This window comes from Neopsephotus bourkii, unplaced genomic scaffold (genome assembly GCF_033783945.1).
Source record: "Neopsephotus bourkii isolate Nb327-2 ecotype Australia unplaced genomic scaffold, CSIRO-AGI_Nbou_v1 NB_31, whole genome shotgun sequence".
Taxonomy (NCBI): Eukaryota; Metazoa; Chordata; class Aves; order Psittaciformes; family Psittacidae; genus Neopsephotus; species Neopsephotus bourkii.
In genome coordinates this window covers 914,274-934,923 of record NW_026900548.1, presented here as the reverse complement: position 1 = coordinate 934,923, position 20,650 = coordinate 914,274, and the positions used below count along the sequence as shown (strand labels likewise).

Sequence of the window (20,650 nt, the reverse complement as noted above, 5' to 3'; positions counted from 1 at the left end):
CAAGGGATGTCTTGGGAGATGAGCATATGGCAGGAGAAGAAAGTTAAACACTTGAGGTTGAATGAAGACCATACAGAATTCAACAGTCTGACCTTTCAACAGTTCAGAACAGTGCTGTAGCACCATAAACACTGCTGTCACAGGAATCTTGGAGTTAAAAATGAGTAAGTCAAAGATGAACTCTCTGAAAACACAATTGGCTATGGAAGCAAGAAATACTACTGCTTATTCAGGGGATTTCTTAGGTGATTAAAGCTTGAACAAGAGCAAAACTCTGGGTTTTAAGTGTATGAGGTAGCATTTCTGCAAGAAAAGACAGAATGAAAGAGAGAGACTTTGCAAAGTGATAGTATCCTGAAGAATAGGTAAGTGTGGAAGCAAGCAGACCATTCATCACCATCTTTGAACAACTTTAAAGGGATTTTTGAAAGCAGGATGGTGTCACTGTTACTTCCATCAGAAGGAATTCTAATTCTCAAAAGCCTACATGGTCAACCACTGGTGAATTCTTAGCAGTGCTAAGCCTTCCAAGGCACCTTGCTTCGTTCGGTACTTTCTCTTAAGTACTCTGCTTTGTGTTTCCAAACACGTACACAGAAGCAGACTTTCTGTGCTGCTGGATGGCTTTGTGATGGCCATGGATACCCTATAGGACCAGGAAAGTGACCCTTTGTCAGCTTAACTTGTCACAAGTTGATTGACTTGAATTGGGCAGTGTTGTTCTTCATTTCTGAGGTGTTTCATCCCTGGTACAGGGGGCCCGGCTGGGAGTAGAAGTTAATACATGATGTATTCCTAGGGGAGAGAGTGGATGTTCCCATGGGATGCTTGCATCCAGTTCTGCCACACAACACGGCACTGATGCTTGCTACAGACATGAGTGGTTTTACACCATGAGTCTTCAGATGCTCTAGCCCTGTTCCTGCTGAGACTTACGCTAGATTTCCACACTCAATTTTTCCTAGTGTAGTCAGACTGCTATGGAAAGACTTCTTTTTTTTCATCCAGTCTTTCATATTGGCAAAAACTATAGCATAGTTCAAGCTAAGCTAGCAAAAGGCAAACCAGAACAAAAATACTGTATTCTGATTCTAAATTAGGGAGGATTTTTAGTCTCATCAAGGCTTTATGGCCTGTGAGTGGTCCCACTATTGTTAGCTGTGAGCATACAACTAAATCTAAGTACATGTTCAGTCTGTGGGACACTGGCTTCATTTTTCTGCTTACAAAGCTTCCCCTGGTTGTGCTCCATCCAACCGAGCATCTCCAGATAAAGTGCCTGACCAGTGGTGGTCTGTTGTTTTAGCTACTTTGCTGTTAGTTTTGTGTCATTATGGCATTTATGTTGCCAGTCATGTTCAAAACTTCTTGTGTGAGTTGAGATGCATTGGAGTAAGCAAAGTTCTATGGACATATAAAATGTTCTGGTGGAAAACTGCAGCAAGACAGAGAGTTACAGGACACAAGCCTCTAAATTTATGAAACCGTGTAGGCTGTGGCATTGTCCTTGCCTGTGAATTTACCCTTGCACTGATAAATGTAAAGAATTGTCTTGTAACTTTTGGAGTTGCTCTGTTTTTTTTCAAGAGGAGCCTTTTGAGCATGCACAAACTGTCATTTAGTCCATTTTATTCTCTAATAAATAACAGGCAGTTAATAGTGGCTGGGACAGGTAAAATGTTGAGACATAAAGCTGGCTAGGAAGAATGTAGATTAGATTTTTAACTGTCTGTTGGAGCCAATGTCTGGAAGGAGAAAACACTAGAGGAGAGTGGGAAGTGTGTGCTAGCATCCCAGAAATAAGCAGGAAGAAGAGGAAGGGAAACTGTATACCAGGCAACCTACTGGGAATCGGGACAGGTTGCTCCTGGCCAGCTATAATTAGGGCAACTCTCTCCCTGGGAGACTTAGGAAACCAGGCAGAGAAATGAGAAAGGAATGGATTGGTTGCCTAAAAAACTCTTTAAAGTAGTAAACACTACTCAAAGTCATTAAGTCTGCTAAGAATCAATTACTTTATGAAGCAGTTATGTACAGGAAGGTGCTGGGAGGCTCAGAGGGAAGAAGAGTTGAAGATCATGGAGGTAAGGACCACTGGATCCATGCACATGTCCCACTCTCTTCTTTCTGCCATGATCTCACCTGAAAGCTCTTTGTGGCTTTTGTCCCAAATTTCCATGTCATTGTGACTTTATGGAGAGCTCAGACTAATTCGTCAGTGGCTTTGGGGAAATCACGACAAGTTCCCCTCCATTATTTCTTTGCAAAGTTGATTTATCTGTGGAAATAAAGGTATTAATAGATTGGTCTTGTGTGATTCTGCTTCCAAAGGTTTTCTGGTAATGAACAGTGGAGCACTTGGATGGTCCCCTGATCCTCTCAAATAAAAACTGTCTTCTTTTATCTTGTCTTGATGACAGGATCACCCCGTGGTACTCACAAAATTCATTGAAGATGCCCGTGAGGTGGAAATGGATGCTGTAGCTAAGGCAGGAAAAGTAAGAACTTTGCTTTTCTTTAATATTAAGCTTGTTTTTCAGGATCAGAGACTTGCGAAAATGTGTGGTTTCAGTGATTTACTCTACAGCCATGGAGTCATGCTGAGAAGAGCAGAGAAACAAGTAAAGATGAATTAATCTTAGCTTCAAAAACATCATGCTAGGAAAGCTCAACCTACAATATTGTATAGATAGAGGTTTTTTTAAAGTATTGCTTAACCATTTGAAGAAATCCTTTAGAATATAATTTTTACTGGATTGACAAATCATTGGCTTCACAAATGACTTTTGTGGGGATTGTATCAGCATGTGTTACGATATTACCGCAGTGCGTTAGAGAGAGGAAGGTAACTTTAGGAACTCCAGATGATGGTAGGTTTTATCATGTTTGCAGTTTGTTTAACCAGAGACACTAATATCATCCCTCTGTTTCCTATGCCTTGTGTCTGCTTCAGGCCTAAAATATTGGGAAATTCCTTCTCTCCCCTCCCCCCCACCTTGTATTCTCTTTTGGATACAGCTCTGTTCAGGAGACTGGGCTGGAGATGGGGAAACAGTTCATGAGAGAGGGTGAGGTGCCTAACTGGTGTCTTGTTATTGTCTGCAGGTTATTTCACATGCTATTTCAGAGCATGTGGAAGATGCAGGTGTTCACTCTGGAGATGCAACCCTCATGTTACCCACACAGACTGTTAGCCAGGGAGCCTTGGAGAAGGTAGGCATTGCAGTAGCACTGAAAAGAGAGAAGAAAATCAGAGTTTGAAGCTGCTTTCCCCTTTTGCTTGGGAGAACTCAGTCACCAACAGAGAAAACAAACCATCAGTGTTTTTTTAAAGGCCAGTGCAATAGGTGCAAGTGTACAATGTCAGTGTGCTCCCTGGGTTTCACTATACTGTACACAGGGTCGTCTGATCATCCTTTAATTTAAGCGTTAGACATACACACTTTCAGACTCACTGAGGTTTTTTTGTTTCATTGGCTTAAAACCAGGTTCTGTAACAACAGAGGATTGTCTCATTAATTTATATGCCACAGTTCACTTTCCACTTGTTTTCTCCCACAGTCCTTAAATGATTAGATCAGGTGTATGACTTTCTAGCTGCCTGTTTTTCCACAAAGGATATTAGGATGGATGAATTTCACCTAACATTGACTTTTTTCCTCTTCAAGAATCAGCGTAGTGATACAGACTTAGTTGTCAAAATGCGTTTCCTAAATGAAATGTGCCAGAATGAGGGTAGAGAAAAAAAATATGCTAGAGTAGAGAGATACAACATTTAAAGGAATCCAGATGTGAGGTGATTTTTTGACATGATGCTGTTCATTTTATGGGATTGGTTGATTTATTATAGATACACACACACATTTTTATTTATTTTTATAGGTAAAAGCTGCTACAAAAAAGATTGCAAATGCCTTTGCCATCTCTGGTCCATTCAACATTCAGTTCTTGGTGCGAGGCAATGATGTGATGGTAAGAGCTCTTGTGGGTATTGGAGGAAGTCAGGCTCTGCTTTGGCTAATTAGGTGCATGGCTGCTGCATTCGCTGTCATTGAAACTCTGTGGCAGCTGTGGGTTTCTGACTGTCTTGTCTGATGATGTGTGGCTCACCTAATCACACAGCTCTCCCTGTCTACATAGGGGAGAGCATGGTGGGCGAAGTGAGTCTGACGTTGTTCACTGTGGGGTGCTGTCTTTCCCGAAATTATCAGTTTTGAATATGGTGGACAGCACTGGGACCTGTGCCTCATCCTATGCACTGAACATCATTGCTTTTAGATCTCTGATATCCTCTCTCATTTTTAGCTATTTGATCATTAAAATAAGCCTCCCATAGCATTGGAAAGAAAGCAAGAAAATGTAAGTGTTTAGGCCTTTAACATAAGCCATTAAGATGTTTATCTAAATTCCATAGTCCTAGTAGCTATCACCAGCAGAAGCACAGCCCTCTGACCCTTCATGAGTAGCAGCTGGCTTTCTGTTGCTAATGGAAGAAGATCAGAGAAATGTGAGCAGAGTATGACTGAGGAAGTGGTGAATGGAAAGAAAACCTTATGTGTGGTATAGAAGAGATGCATTATTGGTGAAAGATCCTGTTTGAGCTATTGCTTGAGAAAAATGTACTTGCCATTCTTCACCTTGATTCTGTTTCAAAGTAATTATTCAGAAACTCTACAGAGGGGCAGGCTGGAGTATTTCCTTCCTTACTTTCCCTCAGCTGTGCTTGCCGTTCTGTCTTAACTTACCTATTCTTGCCATCCTTCATTCTCACTCAGAGATTCCTCTTTTGCTAACAACTCCATGGTGCTCTTCTCAGCAGGATACAGAACTTCTTTGTTTCTTGCTTGGGTCACTGAATGACTTCTGCATGTGGATGAGGCACATTGGTAAGGATTCTTGTCATTCCTGAAGTGCCATTACCATGGAAAAAGTACAAAGTGGGCTTCTAAAGGCTGTAACTAATGCCTGTGCATAAGTTTCCATGCCTCTTGCACATTACCTGAGGGTATAGTGCAACACATTTTCCAAAGTGAATTTTGGATTACTCTCAGTTCTAATTTTCAGACAACAGAGATGAAACTCAGTTGCGGAACATCAGGCTCCTTGTATCTCAAGCTGGGCATTACCCATCCCTCTCTGCTGTTTGTAATTCAGTTTCTGTGTCTTTTACGTGGTAATCTGATGAGCATCTTTACTAAGAGGAGTAAGGGCTGATTTCCAGAAGTATGAATCAATCTATTTCTTCACTGCACAGTGTCTGACACTGGTATTTCTCCTTTTTAATCCCATCAGGTGATAGAGTGCAATTTGCGGGCTTCACGTTCCTTCCCTTTTGTATCCAAGGCTCTGGGTGTGGACTTCATTGATGTGGCCACAAAAGTGATGATTGGAAAAGAGATTAATGAGTCATCCCTCCCCACATTGGAACATCCCATTATTCCATCCAGATATGTTGGAATTAAGGTATGGTTTCCAAAAGAACACCAAGAAAACCCCACAACAGAGCATTAACAGGCAATTAGTACTTTAATGGCCAGAAAGATTAATTTGCACATTGGCCAAAGGCCAAATTGACCTTTTGTAGTTTGTATAAAGGTAATGTATGTTGGAAACTTTACTGGAAGGGAAATTAGCCAGTGATTATTAACAAAATCAATCTTCCTTTATCTCTTACTTCTGACCTACTCTGAATCATGTTTATGAACTACATAATGAATATGCACTTGCAGAATTGAACACTTAAGTTCAGGCTGTTTCATAATACTATCTAATATATGCATGGACATGTGTTTTGAGTGCCCCTCCAATTTTATCTTCAGGATCTGGGACATGGCCTGTTGAATACATGGAATCCCCTTTATATACACCACCAGTTAAAATGGGAGTGAGACTTTTAATTTCAGGTCCTTTAATTTCAGCTAAGATTTTACTTTTCATAATTACTAAGCTTATATAGCACCCAAGGTACCAATGTATACTGTAGCTGTTTTGAATACTTAGTGGAAGAAAAAGACTAATTGAGGTTCGTCATCATAAAAATCTAGAACAGCAGAGCAGAAAATACAATGGATAATGAGAATTGTTTCTACAAACACTTTGAAGCTTTAATATCTTCCATATCAAGTGAAAATTGAGGACATAGAAAGCACCTAACATTCTTCTACTGATAAAAGACTCAGACCTATTAAAATACAAGCCAGATCTGTAGCCTAAGCCAGATCAGATTATTGCCAAGCCAGTCAGTCTAGAAGTAGCTTTACATTTGATTTTGATACAACAGATAAGTATTATCTTAAATTCTAGTCTGAGACCTTTTTATTTTTGGGAATCTTACTTACTTTCATAAATGTCTAATATTTAGAGCTGGGGCTTCTGCATTGTGGTTAGTTTAACAGTCAAGAGTTTTGTCTCTCCAGGGAATGCTGGCTACAGAGTGGAAAACCCAACTATATTCTGAATGCTTCCGTACAAAGCCTTTTATACGGCATGTATTCTGTGTGGATGTTCTGCTTCAAAATGTGTCCTAAAAATGATAGTGATAGTGGGCTACCACAGATTAGAAATCTGCCATCAGAGCGTGAGCAGGACTGCAAGAGTTAGAAGGATGATATATTGGTGGAATACATGTTTATTTGTTCCAGCCCATCATCAAGATGCTTAGGGAGCTCATTTGCCAAGTGCTCAGCTGCTTACCAGCCTTGACCAGTGCTGTTTCTTGGATTGATTCATGTCTGTCTCTTTCTGTCGTTTCCAAATGTAGCTGGATTTTTATATTTTTAAAAGATCCATTAAATTTTCATTCTTTCTCCCCCCCCCTTCCTTTCACCAGGCTCCAATGTTTTCTTGGTCCCGGCTGAGAGATGCTGACCCTGTTCTCCGATGTGAAATGGCCTCTACTGGGGAGGTATCTTTTCATTTGCTATTTTTTCTTAAACCAAGGGGCCTTAAACACCATGAATCTTTGGAAGTGATCTTATTACTGCCTGAATCATGATGGCATCTGTAGCTTCTTCAGAAAATTGAAAGCATCTTTCATAGCTGTGAAAACACATTGTCCTGGAAAACCCAGTTTATTCAGCCACTGGATGGCCCTCTTTACCTGCATGTCAGCTCCATGAGCTGGACCTGATAGGTGTGACAGCCTGTAATAAGTTTATCTTGAGAGCTGTTGGGTTCTGGGAGGTTCTTGGTGGGTCAATCTGTTTTATGAATCATCTGTTTCTAAAAAGACAAATGCTTACAGCTTTCAAATCCCTCCATTGACACATACCAGAAGAGAAGTATCAAGACTCCAGGTCATGAGTGTTTGGGCTTGGAATGTGCTGGTTACTTAAAGGCAACATATATGCGTGGTGATATTTTTTCTTGTTGCCTGGTAACCATCAAAGCATGTCCCTAGGTGCAAAAGGCAAGGAAGAGCGAACAAAATGTGATGGCCGCAGTACTGGCTATCAGTAGGATGAGGGGGAGACTGGGCTAGTTTACCCACTCTTTCTGTAGCAGGGCTGTGAGTTGCTTCTGGCATGTGTCTCTGGTGTACTCTTGGCACACTGTGAAGGCACAAAGCTGCTCCTCTTCCTGTGTAGGCTCAGCACTGATGGGAGCTCTCACCCCTCCAGGGGTACAGGTTTCTGCCTATGTTAGTTGAAGAGATATTAACTCATGTAGAACAAAGAGGTTTGTTTATGAGTTATTGTGAGCTGTCAATAGTATCTGTAGATAGACCCAAGCTATCTTTAGACTTGCTTGTTCTGTTATTTGTAGAGAAGAGTTGGAGTAGCAAGAAACTTGTTCTGGGCTAGAAAGCCCACTTGGGAAGTGATTAAATACTGAGGCAATTAGATTAGGCTTAACTGTGCTCTACCACAGCTAGGCAAGTGGCAGAGCCTGGGCTGCTCCTTTGATGTGAGCTTGGGTATGTCTGCATGAGCTGCTTTCATTAGGAAAGCCTTATCATTTTAGTATGAAAAAGCACTATATCCAGATGCAAGGTAAGAACAGCTGTAGGTTTTCTGCATCTCTCTAGAATTACTTTATTTTACTCTTCAGAATATGTAGGAAATCAGTATTGCAGAAGATTTCTTTTCAGTGTAGTTAATGGGCAGATAAAAGCCAAGTTACTTCAGGACTTCCTTATTTTCAGAACAAAATTGACTAGAGAGACATCCCTCCCCCCCAAAAAAAGAGAAAAAGAATAAAAATGTAACTAAGGGCAAGAATTATTTTTCTGAGCTTTATATGGAGTTAGCGATTACCTTGGTCATAAAGAAGGGATTATTAACTTTTATGAGTTGGAAAGATCCATATTCACAAATGCCATAAAATGTGACATTTATGAAAGTCTTTCTTATGAGTAAAGTAAGGATAATAGCTTGCTTTGGGTAAAATGCTCAATTATTCCTCAAAGACTTTCTTCACACACACACGGCTTGGTTTGGGCTTGGATTTGTCACATTTGTCTGGCAGAGATGTATTTTGCTGGAAGTCATGGTTCCCACAACAGTAGAAGACACAGTGCTTGGGGTCCCTTGGTGTATTATGGCTGTTTTGACTACACCATAATAAACCTCTCCTGGCAGGCTGGAAAACCCTGCTCCAAGCCTTACAAGGCTGTCTACTGCCCTGCAGTCCAGGACATATGCAGTCCCTCAGCCAGATACACTGCAGAACAGCCTGAATACTCAAGGATGAGTGTTTAGAGAAAAGCTGACATACTAGTTGTCATTATTTGAACAACCTGCTCTAGTGGAAGGTGTCCCTGCCCATGGCAATGGGTTTGAACTAGATAAGCTTTAAGGTCCCTTCCAACCCAAACCAGCCTGTGATTCCCTAGTGGGATGTTTATTTGTTTCATTGCTCTTTTATTAATGCACAAAATCTGGCAAATCATCAGTTATCGTTCTCACACCATGAAATACTTGTTTCTGCTCACCATGGTAATAGCTCATGAATGTGAGGGCTCACTTTGTGATGGGAAGGACCATAAGAGGAAAATGGGACAGCAATTCTTCATCAGCACCTTTATCCTATCTCTGTGTGTAGATTTGTTATTTCAAAGAGAAAAGTATGTGGCCGTTTCTGCTTCTGATTTTCAAGACGTATGTAACTGGTCAGGAAAAGTGAGGATTGGTTTGGTTGGCTTTTCATTTTGTTTTCTTTTTGTCATTTTTAACTTTCACAAACATTCGTGCATTCCTCTCTTTGTCATCAGAATCCCAAAGTTTAGTAAGGGACACAATTTAGTTCCTTCAGAAGATCATTACCACCTGTGAGCAACTGAGCTCCACAGGCAGTTCTGAATGATGGTGAACTGCTAAATTATTTGTATTGATTTCTTTATCAAGTTTTAGTTTATATAAAATAAACTACTATGATTTAGCATGATTGCTTTGTTCTTTTCTTCCAGTGCCTAAAGGGGGCCTACAAGGAAACTGGAGAGGGACTTTTTACAAGGGCATGTAGCAACAGGACAAGGGGAAATGGCTTTCACCTGTCAGAGATTGAGATGAGCTCTTAAGCAGAATTTCTTCCCTGTGAGGGTGCTGAGGCGCTGGCACAGGGTGCCCAGAGAAGCTGTGGCTGCCCCATCCCTGGCAGTGTTCAAGGCCAGGTTGGACACAGAGGCTTGGAGCAACCTGCTCTAGTGGAAGGTGTCCCTGCCCGTGGCAGGAGGTTGGAACTGGATGAGCTTTAAGGTCCCTTTCAAAACAAACCATTCTGTGATTTTTACTTGAATTTCATACATCTGTGGACTTCAAATGGAAAATGTATCTTTTATAACGTGGTTTACTCACAACAAAGGCCAGAAGTACCTGGCAGCACTGCCGTCTTAGCCCCATTTGCAGTGTGCGCACAGTGCACCGTGCCTGCCTGCAGAACACTCACTGCTGTTTTAGCATTATGTAACATTCAACAATTTGCAGTGTACTCCCAAAGATCGAAGCAGAGGCTGTGTACAGCATTCCCATAACTCAGCAGAATCAATTGTTGTTACTCCTTGGTGTGCTGTTTGAAACTAAAACATTGCTGATTCCTTCATTATTGCTTCATTAAAATGATGAGATTTGTCTGCAGTGATTTTCTGATCCCCCCGCCTGCAGGCTTCATACAAAAGCTGTCTGATTGTGGTGCAGTCAAAAAAGCCTATTTAAAGAATTCATCCTGTTTCCTTTTAAAGGAGTGGGTTTGGGTTGGTTTGGGTTTTTCCCCTCATGCTGCCCTCTTTGTTTCTTTGCCAGGTCGCATGCTTTGGGGAGGATGTGTATTCTGCCTTCCAGAAGGCTATGCTTGCCACTGGGTTTACATTTCCTAAGGAAGGAATTTTGATTGGAATCCAGGTGAGTCCTGAAAATCAAATCTGAGAAAGGACTGACACAGAGAAACTCAGTAGCTGTTGCCTTGTTTTCATTCAAGTGTATGGCTTAAATATGTTTCTTGGCAATCCATCTTGAAGAAGATACCCTTGAGTTCAGAGTAATGTCCCAGCTAGAACTCAGAGCCCCTTCCTTACTTTATCCCAGATGGGCACCCCGAGGATGTTACTTTCCAATCCTAATGTATAAACTCCCTTCATATGCACATTGTCTCTTGCCTTTTTGAAACCAGTCCTCCTCCATCCCCCCAGAATGGTGAGGCAGTTTGATACTGCGAAGCTAGACCTACTGAGCTTTCCATTTCATTCCAGGCAGACCTGTAGCATCATCTGACTATTGAAAACATGATACTGCCATCATGCCATCAAAACAGGTTGCCCAAGGAAGCTGTGAATGCTCCATCCCTGGCAGTGTTCAAGGCCAGGTTGGACAGGGCTCGGAGCAACCTGGTTTAGGGGAATGTACCTCTGTCCATGGCGGGGGGGTTGGAACTGGATGATCTTAAGGTCCTTTCCAACCCAAACCATTCTGTGATTTTATGTTTTTTAGAGTGTTATGGGATAGTTTTTGGTGTTATACTATAGTTATACCACTATCAGGCAATAAGACCTCCACCAGGTACGATGCTGTCATGATCCTCTCCTTGCTGGAGTCATGGTGGGAATATACTTGAGTGCAGTAGGGCAAGAGATTAAAGGACAGCAGTCTTCACCCTGCAGCCTGCTTTCCTGGCTGCCTAGAGGCATGGCTGCCACTGTTCCTTTCCCTGTTTGATGATGGTGCATGACCAATATTGCTCCCTACCATGCAGCTCCTGTCAGCTAGGAGTCAGTAGCTCAGAAAAGAAGGACCAATGCTACATTTGTGAAATAGTGTTTCTGGTTTCTGTGTCTTGTCAGAGCTCTCTCTCAGACTTCCTCTCAGACACATGTTCTGCAGGTCCAATGATTCCATACTGGAATAGAGCTTGGACTTCAGGGGGTTAGGTATTACTGCTTGTAAGAAGCTTATGTCCTACAGGATTGCATAAAGCCAATAAAACAAATAGAATAGATGAATTTTCCTGTCAGACAAATGGGGTGTGAAAAACGTGTTGGGCTGCCTGTGCCAGCAGAGGATGTGAAGGAAGTGCATGAAAAGTGACCAGAATGGAACATGACTTCTGCTAACACAGATTACTGCTTTGTCCTTAAATATACACGTGTGTACACACATCTGCATATTGGAGCTGTTGCTCTAAGATACCTCAGATTAGCAGAAAAGTCTTTGCTTGCTGCCTAGATAAAGTGTAAAAGTTCAGTATGAAACTCTGGGCAGTTGGTGCTGTACGTCTACTGTATATCTAATCACTGCACATTTTAAACCAGCATTTGAAAAAGGGGAAAATAAAACCCAGGAGAAGAAAATAAAAGGATAGAGCGCAGTGTTTAAAATTTAAGCTTATTTTCCTGATAGCATCTAAAAGTGAACAGGCAGCAGAGAGTAATTTTAGCTATAGAAAGCGTTTATGTAGGTTCTGTGTCAGTATCTGCTAAACTGAGCCAAATGTTTTTCGTACAAAGGTCTTAACAAAAATAAGAAGGGGAAGAAAATGGTAAAACAACCTCAAAAACTCAACCTCCCAAACCTGTTAAAAGGAACAAGATTCTGTCCTCTTTAATGAGTGGTTTACAGTTCATTTTCTTGCAAAATACCCTTGGAAACAACAGATCAATCACATAAAGGTCTCTCTTCATCTCAGCATATTTCTTACATAATTAAACTCCAACACAAGAAGTGTAAAGTTAATGCTGAGAACCACGGATTGCTCCCTCACAGCTCTGAAGTTTGTCACCTGCCTCCTTTTCAACGGTTTGTTTTGAAACAGAGGGGAAACAAAGTCTTGTAAGAAGGGAAGGTTGAAATCCTGACCTAGACCTGAAGTGTAGCCTATGAGTGGTCTTCCCTGAAGGAAGGGCTGGAGGAAAGGGGAGCCTCTCACTTCAGAAACAAGGAATGGGACATAAGGTGGGTTGTGAACACCGGCAGCCTTGTTCTCATTTTAATCACAAACATGGGGTCATTTACTCAAAGAGGCAAAGCTGTCAGTGTGTCCTCAGAGGGGAAATACAGGCTCAGAAGGACAGATGCCAGGTCACCCCTCTCCACAATCAGTGTTTAAATGTCGTTGTGAGGGGGTGACAGGGTGCAGGTGTCTCCCCAGGCAGAGGTCCTTGGCTTTCTAACTGCAGGATGGTTTCTGCAAGCTGTTCTGGTGCACTTGCAGCTGGTCCTTATCAGGACCACATACATCAGCCCACTTGGTTGTCTTTGAGGAAGGTGCAATGTTCCATCTGCAGTGGATGATGAACTCCAAACATATCCTGCTTTTGGAGGTTTCATTGCTCCATGACTAGCAGCTTGCTCTGATTTTTAGACTGGACTTCTAACATTTGCAGGCAGAGAAATAAGAAGCCAAATGGGTGACATGGTTTAGTGGGAGGTGTCCCTGCCCATGCCAGGGGGGTTGGAACTTGATGATCTTAAGGTCCTTTCCAACCCTAACTATTGTATGATTCTATGAAATGGTCTTGAACTCTGTTTCCCGTAAAGGTGTCTAGACTCAACATATTTGTGTTGTTTGGTATCCTGCACCTTGATTATGTTTGAGGTGAGAGGAGGCTTCCTTCTTGAAGGCATCAAATAGATGTAGTTAACCATAGTAGAGAGGGAGATCTTGATTTCACTGTGGGGTAGTTTGCAAATCAAGAGTCCAATGACTGTGCTGCATTCTGCGCTCCAAACAGGTTCCAATAATGAATCCAGCCTTACTGAGGGGCTCCCACATTGATGTGCTTACAGGTTGCAGTTCCAGTGGTAATCCTACTAGGATTATGTTGCTAACAAAGCAATCCTCCTCAGGGTCAAACAGGCAAGCACTCACTGAGGTCTGTGGGACAGCACAAGGCAGGTTGGGCAGCCAGCCAGGACCATGAGCCCACTGGGGTGTCCTTCCCTTGTGAGCACTCTGACATTGCATGGGTCAAGGTTCCACCGGATTTTAAAGGCCTGAGACTCTGTCATGGTAAATGGAGAATGGCTTTCTCATTAGACAGATGAATCCGTGCCAGTTTATACAAGTTGATGGTCTGACCTCTTTTCACAATCTGGAGAAATCCATGATGCTGAAACCCTGAGCCTGCCATTAAACAATTTATATTTTACGCAAGAGGAGTTGAAAAGCTCATTTTACTTTCTTCCCTGATTGGGCTATTCAGTGATATCTCTGGGATGGAGTGCATCTGTCTTACATCTGTGCTGGTGACCACAAGATGCAGAAAGCATTGATGGAGTATTTTATTTTTAAATCTCAGCACTCCCAGTCTGTTGTTTCAAGGTAACCTTCTGCCTTGGTTCCTTACACAGCAGAGTTTCTGCAGGCTCCACGCTGCATTTGAATACAGGATTCAAGATTATCACAGGAGATGAGTGGGCTTCATTTTGAGTTGAAACTCAGTGAGAACTGGTGTAGCGGTATTGAATTAACTGAAGATGTAACCCTTCACGAATAGCAAGGCATGCTGGAGAGAGGTTATATGAAATAGAATGTTCCTGATAAAGGAAAAGGGTACAATTCACCTACAATAAATATCTCCCACTACATAAATCTGCTTGTACGTTTCACCTTTAGTAACTAATGGTTTCTTACACAGGTTCTTTCAGGGAGCTTGTAAATCTGAGGCAGCTCGGATGGAGGCTGACAGCTGTAATTTCTTTCCATGGAGAGACTGTTTTATGTGTCACAAGTGTTCAGTACATGTTTGATAGAAGTTTATAATAGTGTTGTGAAAGCCTGACCCTGACCAGAAGGCAGAGCCATTCTCTCTGACTGGGAAGCTGCCAACCCTGTCACATTGTGTATTTATATTTTCCAGTTAGTGTACAGAATGAGATGGCTTTCAGAATAAGGCTCTTTGCAGAGTGCTCAGAAAACCCTTGTTATTTCCCTTTCTTCATAGGAAATCATTCACCCTTCAGAATATCAAAATATTGCGCTCTTGCCCATAAAGGTTAAGCTATGAGTAGCTCCAGCAGTGACAAGGGAGCTTGCAGTAATCTTACTTGCAAATGGCCAGGCTAGGCTAAGGGTAAAAGCAAGGTTTGCCCTGCCTTGGCATTGAGAAGGGCATGTGTTGCATCTGATCTTTGCATTGCTGCACCTCCAGCATCCTGAAGAATGTTATGCTGGGTTCAAATTTTCACTCACCTGTAGCTCCAAAATGGCTTGTTCAAGTGCAGATGCCTACATGAGGTCCTCTTATCTTTACTTCCAAATGATGTTAGGTCTGGGTATGTAAATACGCATTATAAATTTCCTTTTCCAGAAGTCCTTCCGCCCCAGATTCCTCAGTGTAGCAGAACTGCTGCATAAGGAAGGCTTTAAGGTAGGTTCTTTAAGTTATTTGAAGCTAGAGTATTTTCAAAATCTGAAATGTCCTCAGCCTGCTATAGAAATGGAGAACACTGGAATTTATTTGGAGGTAGAGGAAAAAAAGATGTTTTTTTGAAGTACAACAGGTTTTTTAGCCAAGTGATCTGTAAACCAGAAGTTTTCATGATTGTTTAGTTGAACATAGGGGACTGTCATGAGGGAAAGAACAACCCTGGCTTTGCTGTCAGCCTGCAGCCAGGATTTTGTGTTACAAACTTGTGGTTTAAGCCCAGCCAGCAGCTCAGCCCCACACAGCCACTCACTGCCCCCAGTGGGATGGGGAGAGAACTCGAAGGGTGAAAGTGAGAAAACTCATGGATGGAGATGGAGTAGGTAAAGCAAAAGCTCCCCACACACGCAAAGCAAACCAAGGAATTCATTCACCAGTTCCCATCACAGGCAGGTGTTCAGCCATGTCCAGGAGAGCAGGGCTCCATCACCCATAATGGTGACTTGGGAAGACAAACACCATCAATTTGAATGTCCCCCTTCTTACTACTCCATCTCTATGTGCTGAGCATGATGCCACATGGTCTGGGATATTCCTTTGGTCAGTTGGGATCAGCTGTCCTGGCTGTGTCCCCTTCCAACTCCTTGTGCACCCCCAGTCTGCTGACTGGTAGGGTGGTGTGAGGAGCAGAAAACACCTTGGCTCTATGTAAGCATTGCTCAGTTGTAACAAAACCATCTCTGTGTTATCAATGCTGTTTTCAGCACAGATCCAAAACACAGCCCCATGCCAGCTGCTATAAAGAAAATGAGCTCTCTCCAGGCCAAACCCAGCATAAAACTCCTCTAAGCTCTACAAGACACAAAAGTGCCAACAGGATGCCACATATGATAGGGGGAGAGGAAGGGGAAGTCTTTTGTGTGGAGGAGGTCTTTCCAGTGCTTCATCTTTAGTACTACTCATAAGCTACAGACAGCTTTTGATGGTGTTTACATCCCTCTTGTAACTCTTCTGCATAATTTTGCATCCATATCCCTACTGAAACATAACTGACAACGCAGCCACAGAAGATTGGTGAGAGTATTTGAGTGCTATTTTCCTCAGTGGCATTAGTGTAGATACTGGATTTATGGATTTACAGCTCTGCCTTTCAAAGCTTGGTGCCTAGGCCAAAAAAGAGCAAAATTACAAGAGACTGAACTTAAGCCCCATTGAATGTCAGAGGGATTTAGGTTTTCCTAAGCCACTTAACTGCTTCTGAATGTGTTATGACCATTCATTGACTATCATCCATTGGCAAATCACAGACAACAGAGAGATGAGAAAGTCATGCTGTTCTCTGTGTGTGTCTCTGTATGGAGAGACACCCTTGTGATGAAAAATGCCATCCAAAATCAGCTCTGACAAGCAGGCTGTGTATTGGGTCAGACCCACATGCAGTAAATGAACAGTTTGGGTATTACAAAGCACACAGTAAGTAACCTTTTTTCCCTTAACAGCTTTATGCCACAGAAGCAACCTCAGAGTGGCTCAATGCTAATGGTATCCCAGCAAATCCTGTGGCATGGCCATCACAGGAAAGCCAGAGTCCAAGCCTCCCTCCGATCAGGAGGTAAGAGTAATACCCACCTTGTCAAACTTGTGTTAACGTCCAGGACAGCAAATAGAAGGGGCAAATTGTTGGCTCTATAAAGATCAATGATAGCGATTTAACGGAACTTCGGAGTCAATCTGAAAGTCTTGCTTTATCTGATTCTGTCTGGAATTGCCACAGCAGGAGGTTTCAGCTTAGTTAATGAACATCTCATTGAACAGCCCTGTTTAACAGGGCTGGGATGTATTGCTCCGTGTTACATTTTCACACAAGGATACATGGGATCTGAATATTTTAGTCTCTAATGACAGTCAGTCATGCCTTTAACAAAATTCTGCTGAGCTTCTTGCAGGTTGAATATTGCTTTGTATCACCTGAATAGAACAGAAATACAGCCTAAACTCCTGAGCCACAGCTTAGTGCCTTTAACTCCTCAATCCTCCTCGAGACTAAGCTCAAAGGAACATTTTCAGTGTTGTTTACCTCCATGGCTGTCTTATTCATCATAGGTTTCCATTACACAAGACACACTGTGATGCTTTCTTGTGCATTGTCTCTTCAGGCTGGTAAGGGATAGGAAAATAGATCTGGTCATTAACCTGCCTAACAGCAACACCAGGTTTGTCCATGATAATTATGTGATCCGGAGGATGGCCATCGACAGCGGGATTGCTCTGCTCACTAATTTCCAGGTACTTCCCATGTTGCTCTTTCTCCTTTTAGCTGTAAGAGCTTTCAAGCACTTGTGACCTCAGATTTCAGTGTGTTGGGACCCTCATTATCTCTGACAAATAGCAGCATTCCTGAAAACCGTGGCAACACAATGGTTTGAATGTATTTTCCTTTTGCTCCTATACAAAATAACATTGCTCAAAGTTAAACAACGGCACAAAATGAAGACAATCTTGAGTCCTGTAGTGCAGCTGTAGTTGTTCCTGTATCATTTTCACTTCTGAGCAACCTTCTTGCACAGGATTGCCTATAACATGTTTAAATTATGCATGGGAACAGTTCTTTTGTGGGATGTTTTTTCCAGGATGGTTCTTAAGCCTTACAGCAGGATGTAGCAAGGCTTTCTTGAATGATCCTTGGGGCAATCCATTTCCAAAATGCCATCCAAGTGGAATTGCTGCCTGTGCTGTTGTAGTCCCCACTTGCCAGTCATTATGTGTTTGTCGATCCTGATAAACCCCTTTCACATACTGATAGGGGAAGAGATATTTAGTAATGCAAAGTGGGACTCCTGCTGCCAGCAGTGCCTTGACTTCCTTTGCAAATGGCTTTGACTGTCACAAGAGCCTCATCTGGCTCTCATTAAGCACAACAGCCAAATTCCCATTGATTTCGGTGGGCGCTGACATGGAACCCAGTGACTTGAACTGGTGTCCAGCTGTGTGAAATCTTCTGCTGTGATTGGAGTGAGTAGAGAGCATAGGGAATGCCAAGCTGCAAATTCATAGGATAATGCCAAGCATCATTAGCAGGAATGGAAATCGAAGACCCATCCTTTGCCTACCAGTGAAACACACACTGACAACAGAGCAGGGGTCCCCATTCAAAACTGATTACCACACCTGCTTGATGCATTTCATTGAACCCTTTTGATTGCAGAGTTTTAATCCCTGAGCTTGAGAGAGGGAAACAACCCCTGTGTTCTCTTTAAGGCTTGGGCTGTAGGAGGAAACAATAGCTCTTGTGGGACAGCTGTCTTGCCAAAGCAGCCCAGCACCTCTACATTTCTCCAGCAGGACAAGCAGGCTCCAGAGGGCTGGAGGAAACAGCCATGAACAGTCACCTTGAAACTGATATTGATTTGGATGGACTCAAGGGCTGAACCTTCATAGGGTAGTTTCAGGGTGACAGTGTAGAAGTGTGGACCCTGCTCTGTTACCCAATCTTCTGCAGAAGGTTTTGTAATGCTCAGTCCTCCTCTGCTTTATTTTGACAGGTGGCAAAGCTTTTTGCTGAAGCTGTCAAATACTCTGGGAAATTGGACTCCAGGAGTCTCTTCCACTACAGACAGTTTGAAAATGGAAGTACTGCATAGAAGAACTATCTCCAACCTGCAATTTTACTGCTTCTGGCACCACAAAACAGAGGGGTTCTCACATCAGTCATGTAACTGATAATACATGATACATAACCATGTCTTTTATACCATCTGTACTGATTGTATTTCCAACTCACACAAACTAAGTCCTAGCCAATACTTCAGATGGCTCAGTGGAAAACCATCCTCTACCCAGCCTCTCCACCGTCTTCTTCCCATTTCCACAGAGGATCAAGTATTAGTTACTTACTAGGTCCAGTCACCACCCTAGGAGAGGAGATGAAAGGAGATACAAATGATACTCCATGGGGTTGGTTCCTTCTTTTCATAACCAAGACTGCTCCTTCTTAGAAATGCCTTCCTTGGGCCCGAACTCCCAGCTATTCTCATGCTGGACTACTAGAGCCTGGCCCGAAACTCCCATAGAAAGACACGTATCTTTCCCTTTCCATTGCTGGTTATTGAGGATGTTATGACTATGTAACAGGCTGCTGCTTGATCCACCCAGTGGTACCATGGGTACCTGCCACAATGATGTGTGATAGGAGCTCTTTAAAGGCAGGGGAACAGGAATTCCCCATGACTCCCTACAACAGCTGACAGACTTTATGCAGCTATGTTTTGCTTGGTTTGTAACCGTGGCCAAGAATCATCATCTTCAGCCTATAGATTTGATGGAGAAGAATGCTGTTATGTGTGTGTCTTGGAATTGCTTCCAAGTTCTGCTCAATCCTTCAGGCTGTTGTTACCATTATTAATTCTGTTTCTGAATTCAGGTGGCTTTCCCTGTAACATAAAGGCTGTTTCCGCTTTTTGTCAGACTTCAGAAGTGGAGAACTCCCCTAGACTTCTGTGTGTGGCTGTCCAACATTTTGTGTCATGACATGAGAGCTGGCTACCACCCAGCAGTGCTTTTCCTGAAGCTATCAGCACTGAAAGCATCATAGAATACCAGGTTAGAGGGGACCCTAAGGATCATCTGGTCCAACCTTTCTTGGCAAAGCATGAGCTAGACTCGAGGTCCCAGCATCCTGTCCAGCTGAATCCTGACTGGGCAGAGGCTGTGATGCCTTTGGGTACCATGGGTCTCTCTGAAAAATAGGTGCTAAGTGCCAAGACCAAATTTTGAGCCAGATGTGGACTTAAGTTCTGATGTGGTTGATATCCCAAGTGCTCTTGTCATGGGCATTTCTTCAGTACTAACTCTTGTGGTGAACACAACCCTGCCTGCTATGCACAGAGCTTTGCACTGTTAGAGGTGTTACTGAAAAAAACAAACAACAAACACACAAAACCCCAACAACAAAAAAAAACAAACCAAAACCCCTGCTTTGGGCAGAGGAGCCCAAAGCCATCAATGTTCACCCATTCCGTTGTGAAATGCATGTCTAATGGTGGTTGGAGAAGCAGCATGGAAGTTCATCCTGCATGTCATTTTAAGTGGCAAAAATCCCACTAACAGCTGGTGTCATCTCACATCCTCCCACCCTGCTTTATCTCTAGGAGTGGAGAAAGTGACAGTGCAACACATCAGAATTCTCTTGTTCTTCCTCTTTTATTGTGTCACTTCTCTTGTGAGCTGAAAATGAAATAAATGCCTTGGATTGTGACAGCTGCTCAGCTGGAATTCTGCATGGCCTGGATTCTTCTGTTTATTTCTTTAAGTATTTATTTATACATTTTTAAGCATTGATGAGCACTGGCCTGATAGGAGACCATCATTCTTGTGTTTGACAGTGAATGCATCATTTAATGCAGAGCTGCTGTTTGCCTCAGGTGAGGAAGCGAAGGGGAAAGAGCAGCAGGACAAAATGAATGCTCTTCCTCTTCAGCTGCTTGTACAGAAGGGAAAGGAGGAGCCCTGGTTCCCCAGGAGGGACATGTGAAATGTGAGGAGCCAAGTGATAGAGTAGGGGGCAAGGAAACATTGGAGAGATGATAACTTTAAAGAAGGGGCTGTCAGTTTTTGCTTCTAAAGTTCTTAAACATGCTCCTGACTATACCTGACAGTGTCAGTGTATGTGTATCTGTGTATACATAGCATCATAGAATGGTTTGGGTTGGAAGGGACCTGCAAAGCTCATCTACTCCAACCCCGTGCAATGAGTAGGGACACCTTCAACTAGCTCACGTTGCCCGGAACCACATCCAGTCTGGCTTTACACATTCCTGTTGTTACTTATTGCAGCAGCTGCAGATACTTAAACTGCAG

The 20,650-nt window shown here is 42.7% G+C and overlaps 1 protein-coding gene across 3 annotated transcripts in view; it reads left to right on the top strand.

The window, feature by feature from the left end:
- CPS1 (carbamoyl-phosphate synthase 1) overlaps nt 1–20,114 on the top strand; it is a 109,165-nt gene extending 89,051 nt beyond the window's left edge. The window contains exons 29-38 of one of the 3 annotated variants that reach the window (XM_061344600.1): nt 2,421–2,498; nt 3,106–3,213; nt 3,883–3,972; nt 5,293–5,463; nt 6,830–6,904; nt 10,239–10,337; nt 14,738–14,797; nt 16,294–16,406; nt 16,951–17,080; nt 18,337–20,114. In XM_061344600.1, coding sequence (XP_061200584.1) covers nt 2,421–2,498; nt 3,106–3,213; nt 3,883–3,972; nt 5,293–5,463; nt 6,830–6,904; nt 10,239–10,337; nt 14,738–14,797; nt 16,294–16,406; nt 16,951–17,080; nt 18,337–18,435 — 1,023 coding nt within the window. In that variant the 3' untranslated portion in view covers nt 18,436–20,114. The remainder of the gene's footprint in view (nt 1–2,420; nt 2,499–3,105; nt 3,214–3,882; nt 3,973–5,292; nt 5,464–6,829; nt 6,905–10,238; nt 10,338–14,737; nt 14,798–16,293; nt 16,407–16,950; nt 17,081–18,336) is intronic. The other 2 variants (XM_061344595.1, XM_061344607.1) reach the window with 2 other exon arrangements.
- The last annotated feature ends 536 nt before the right edge of the window (nt 20,115–20,650 follow it).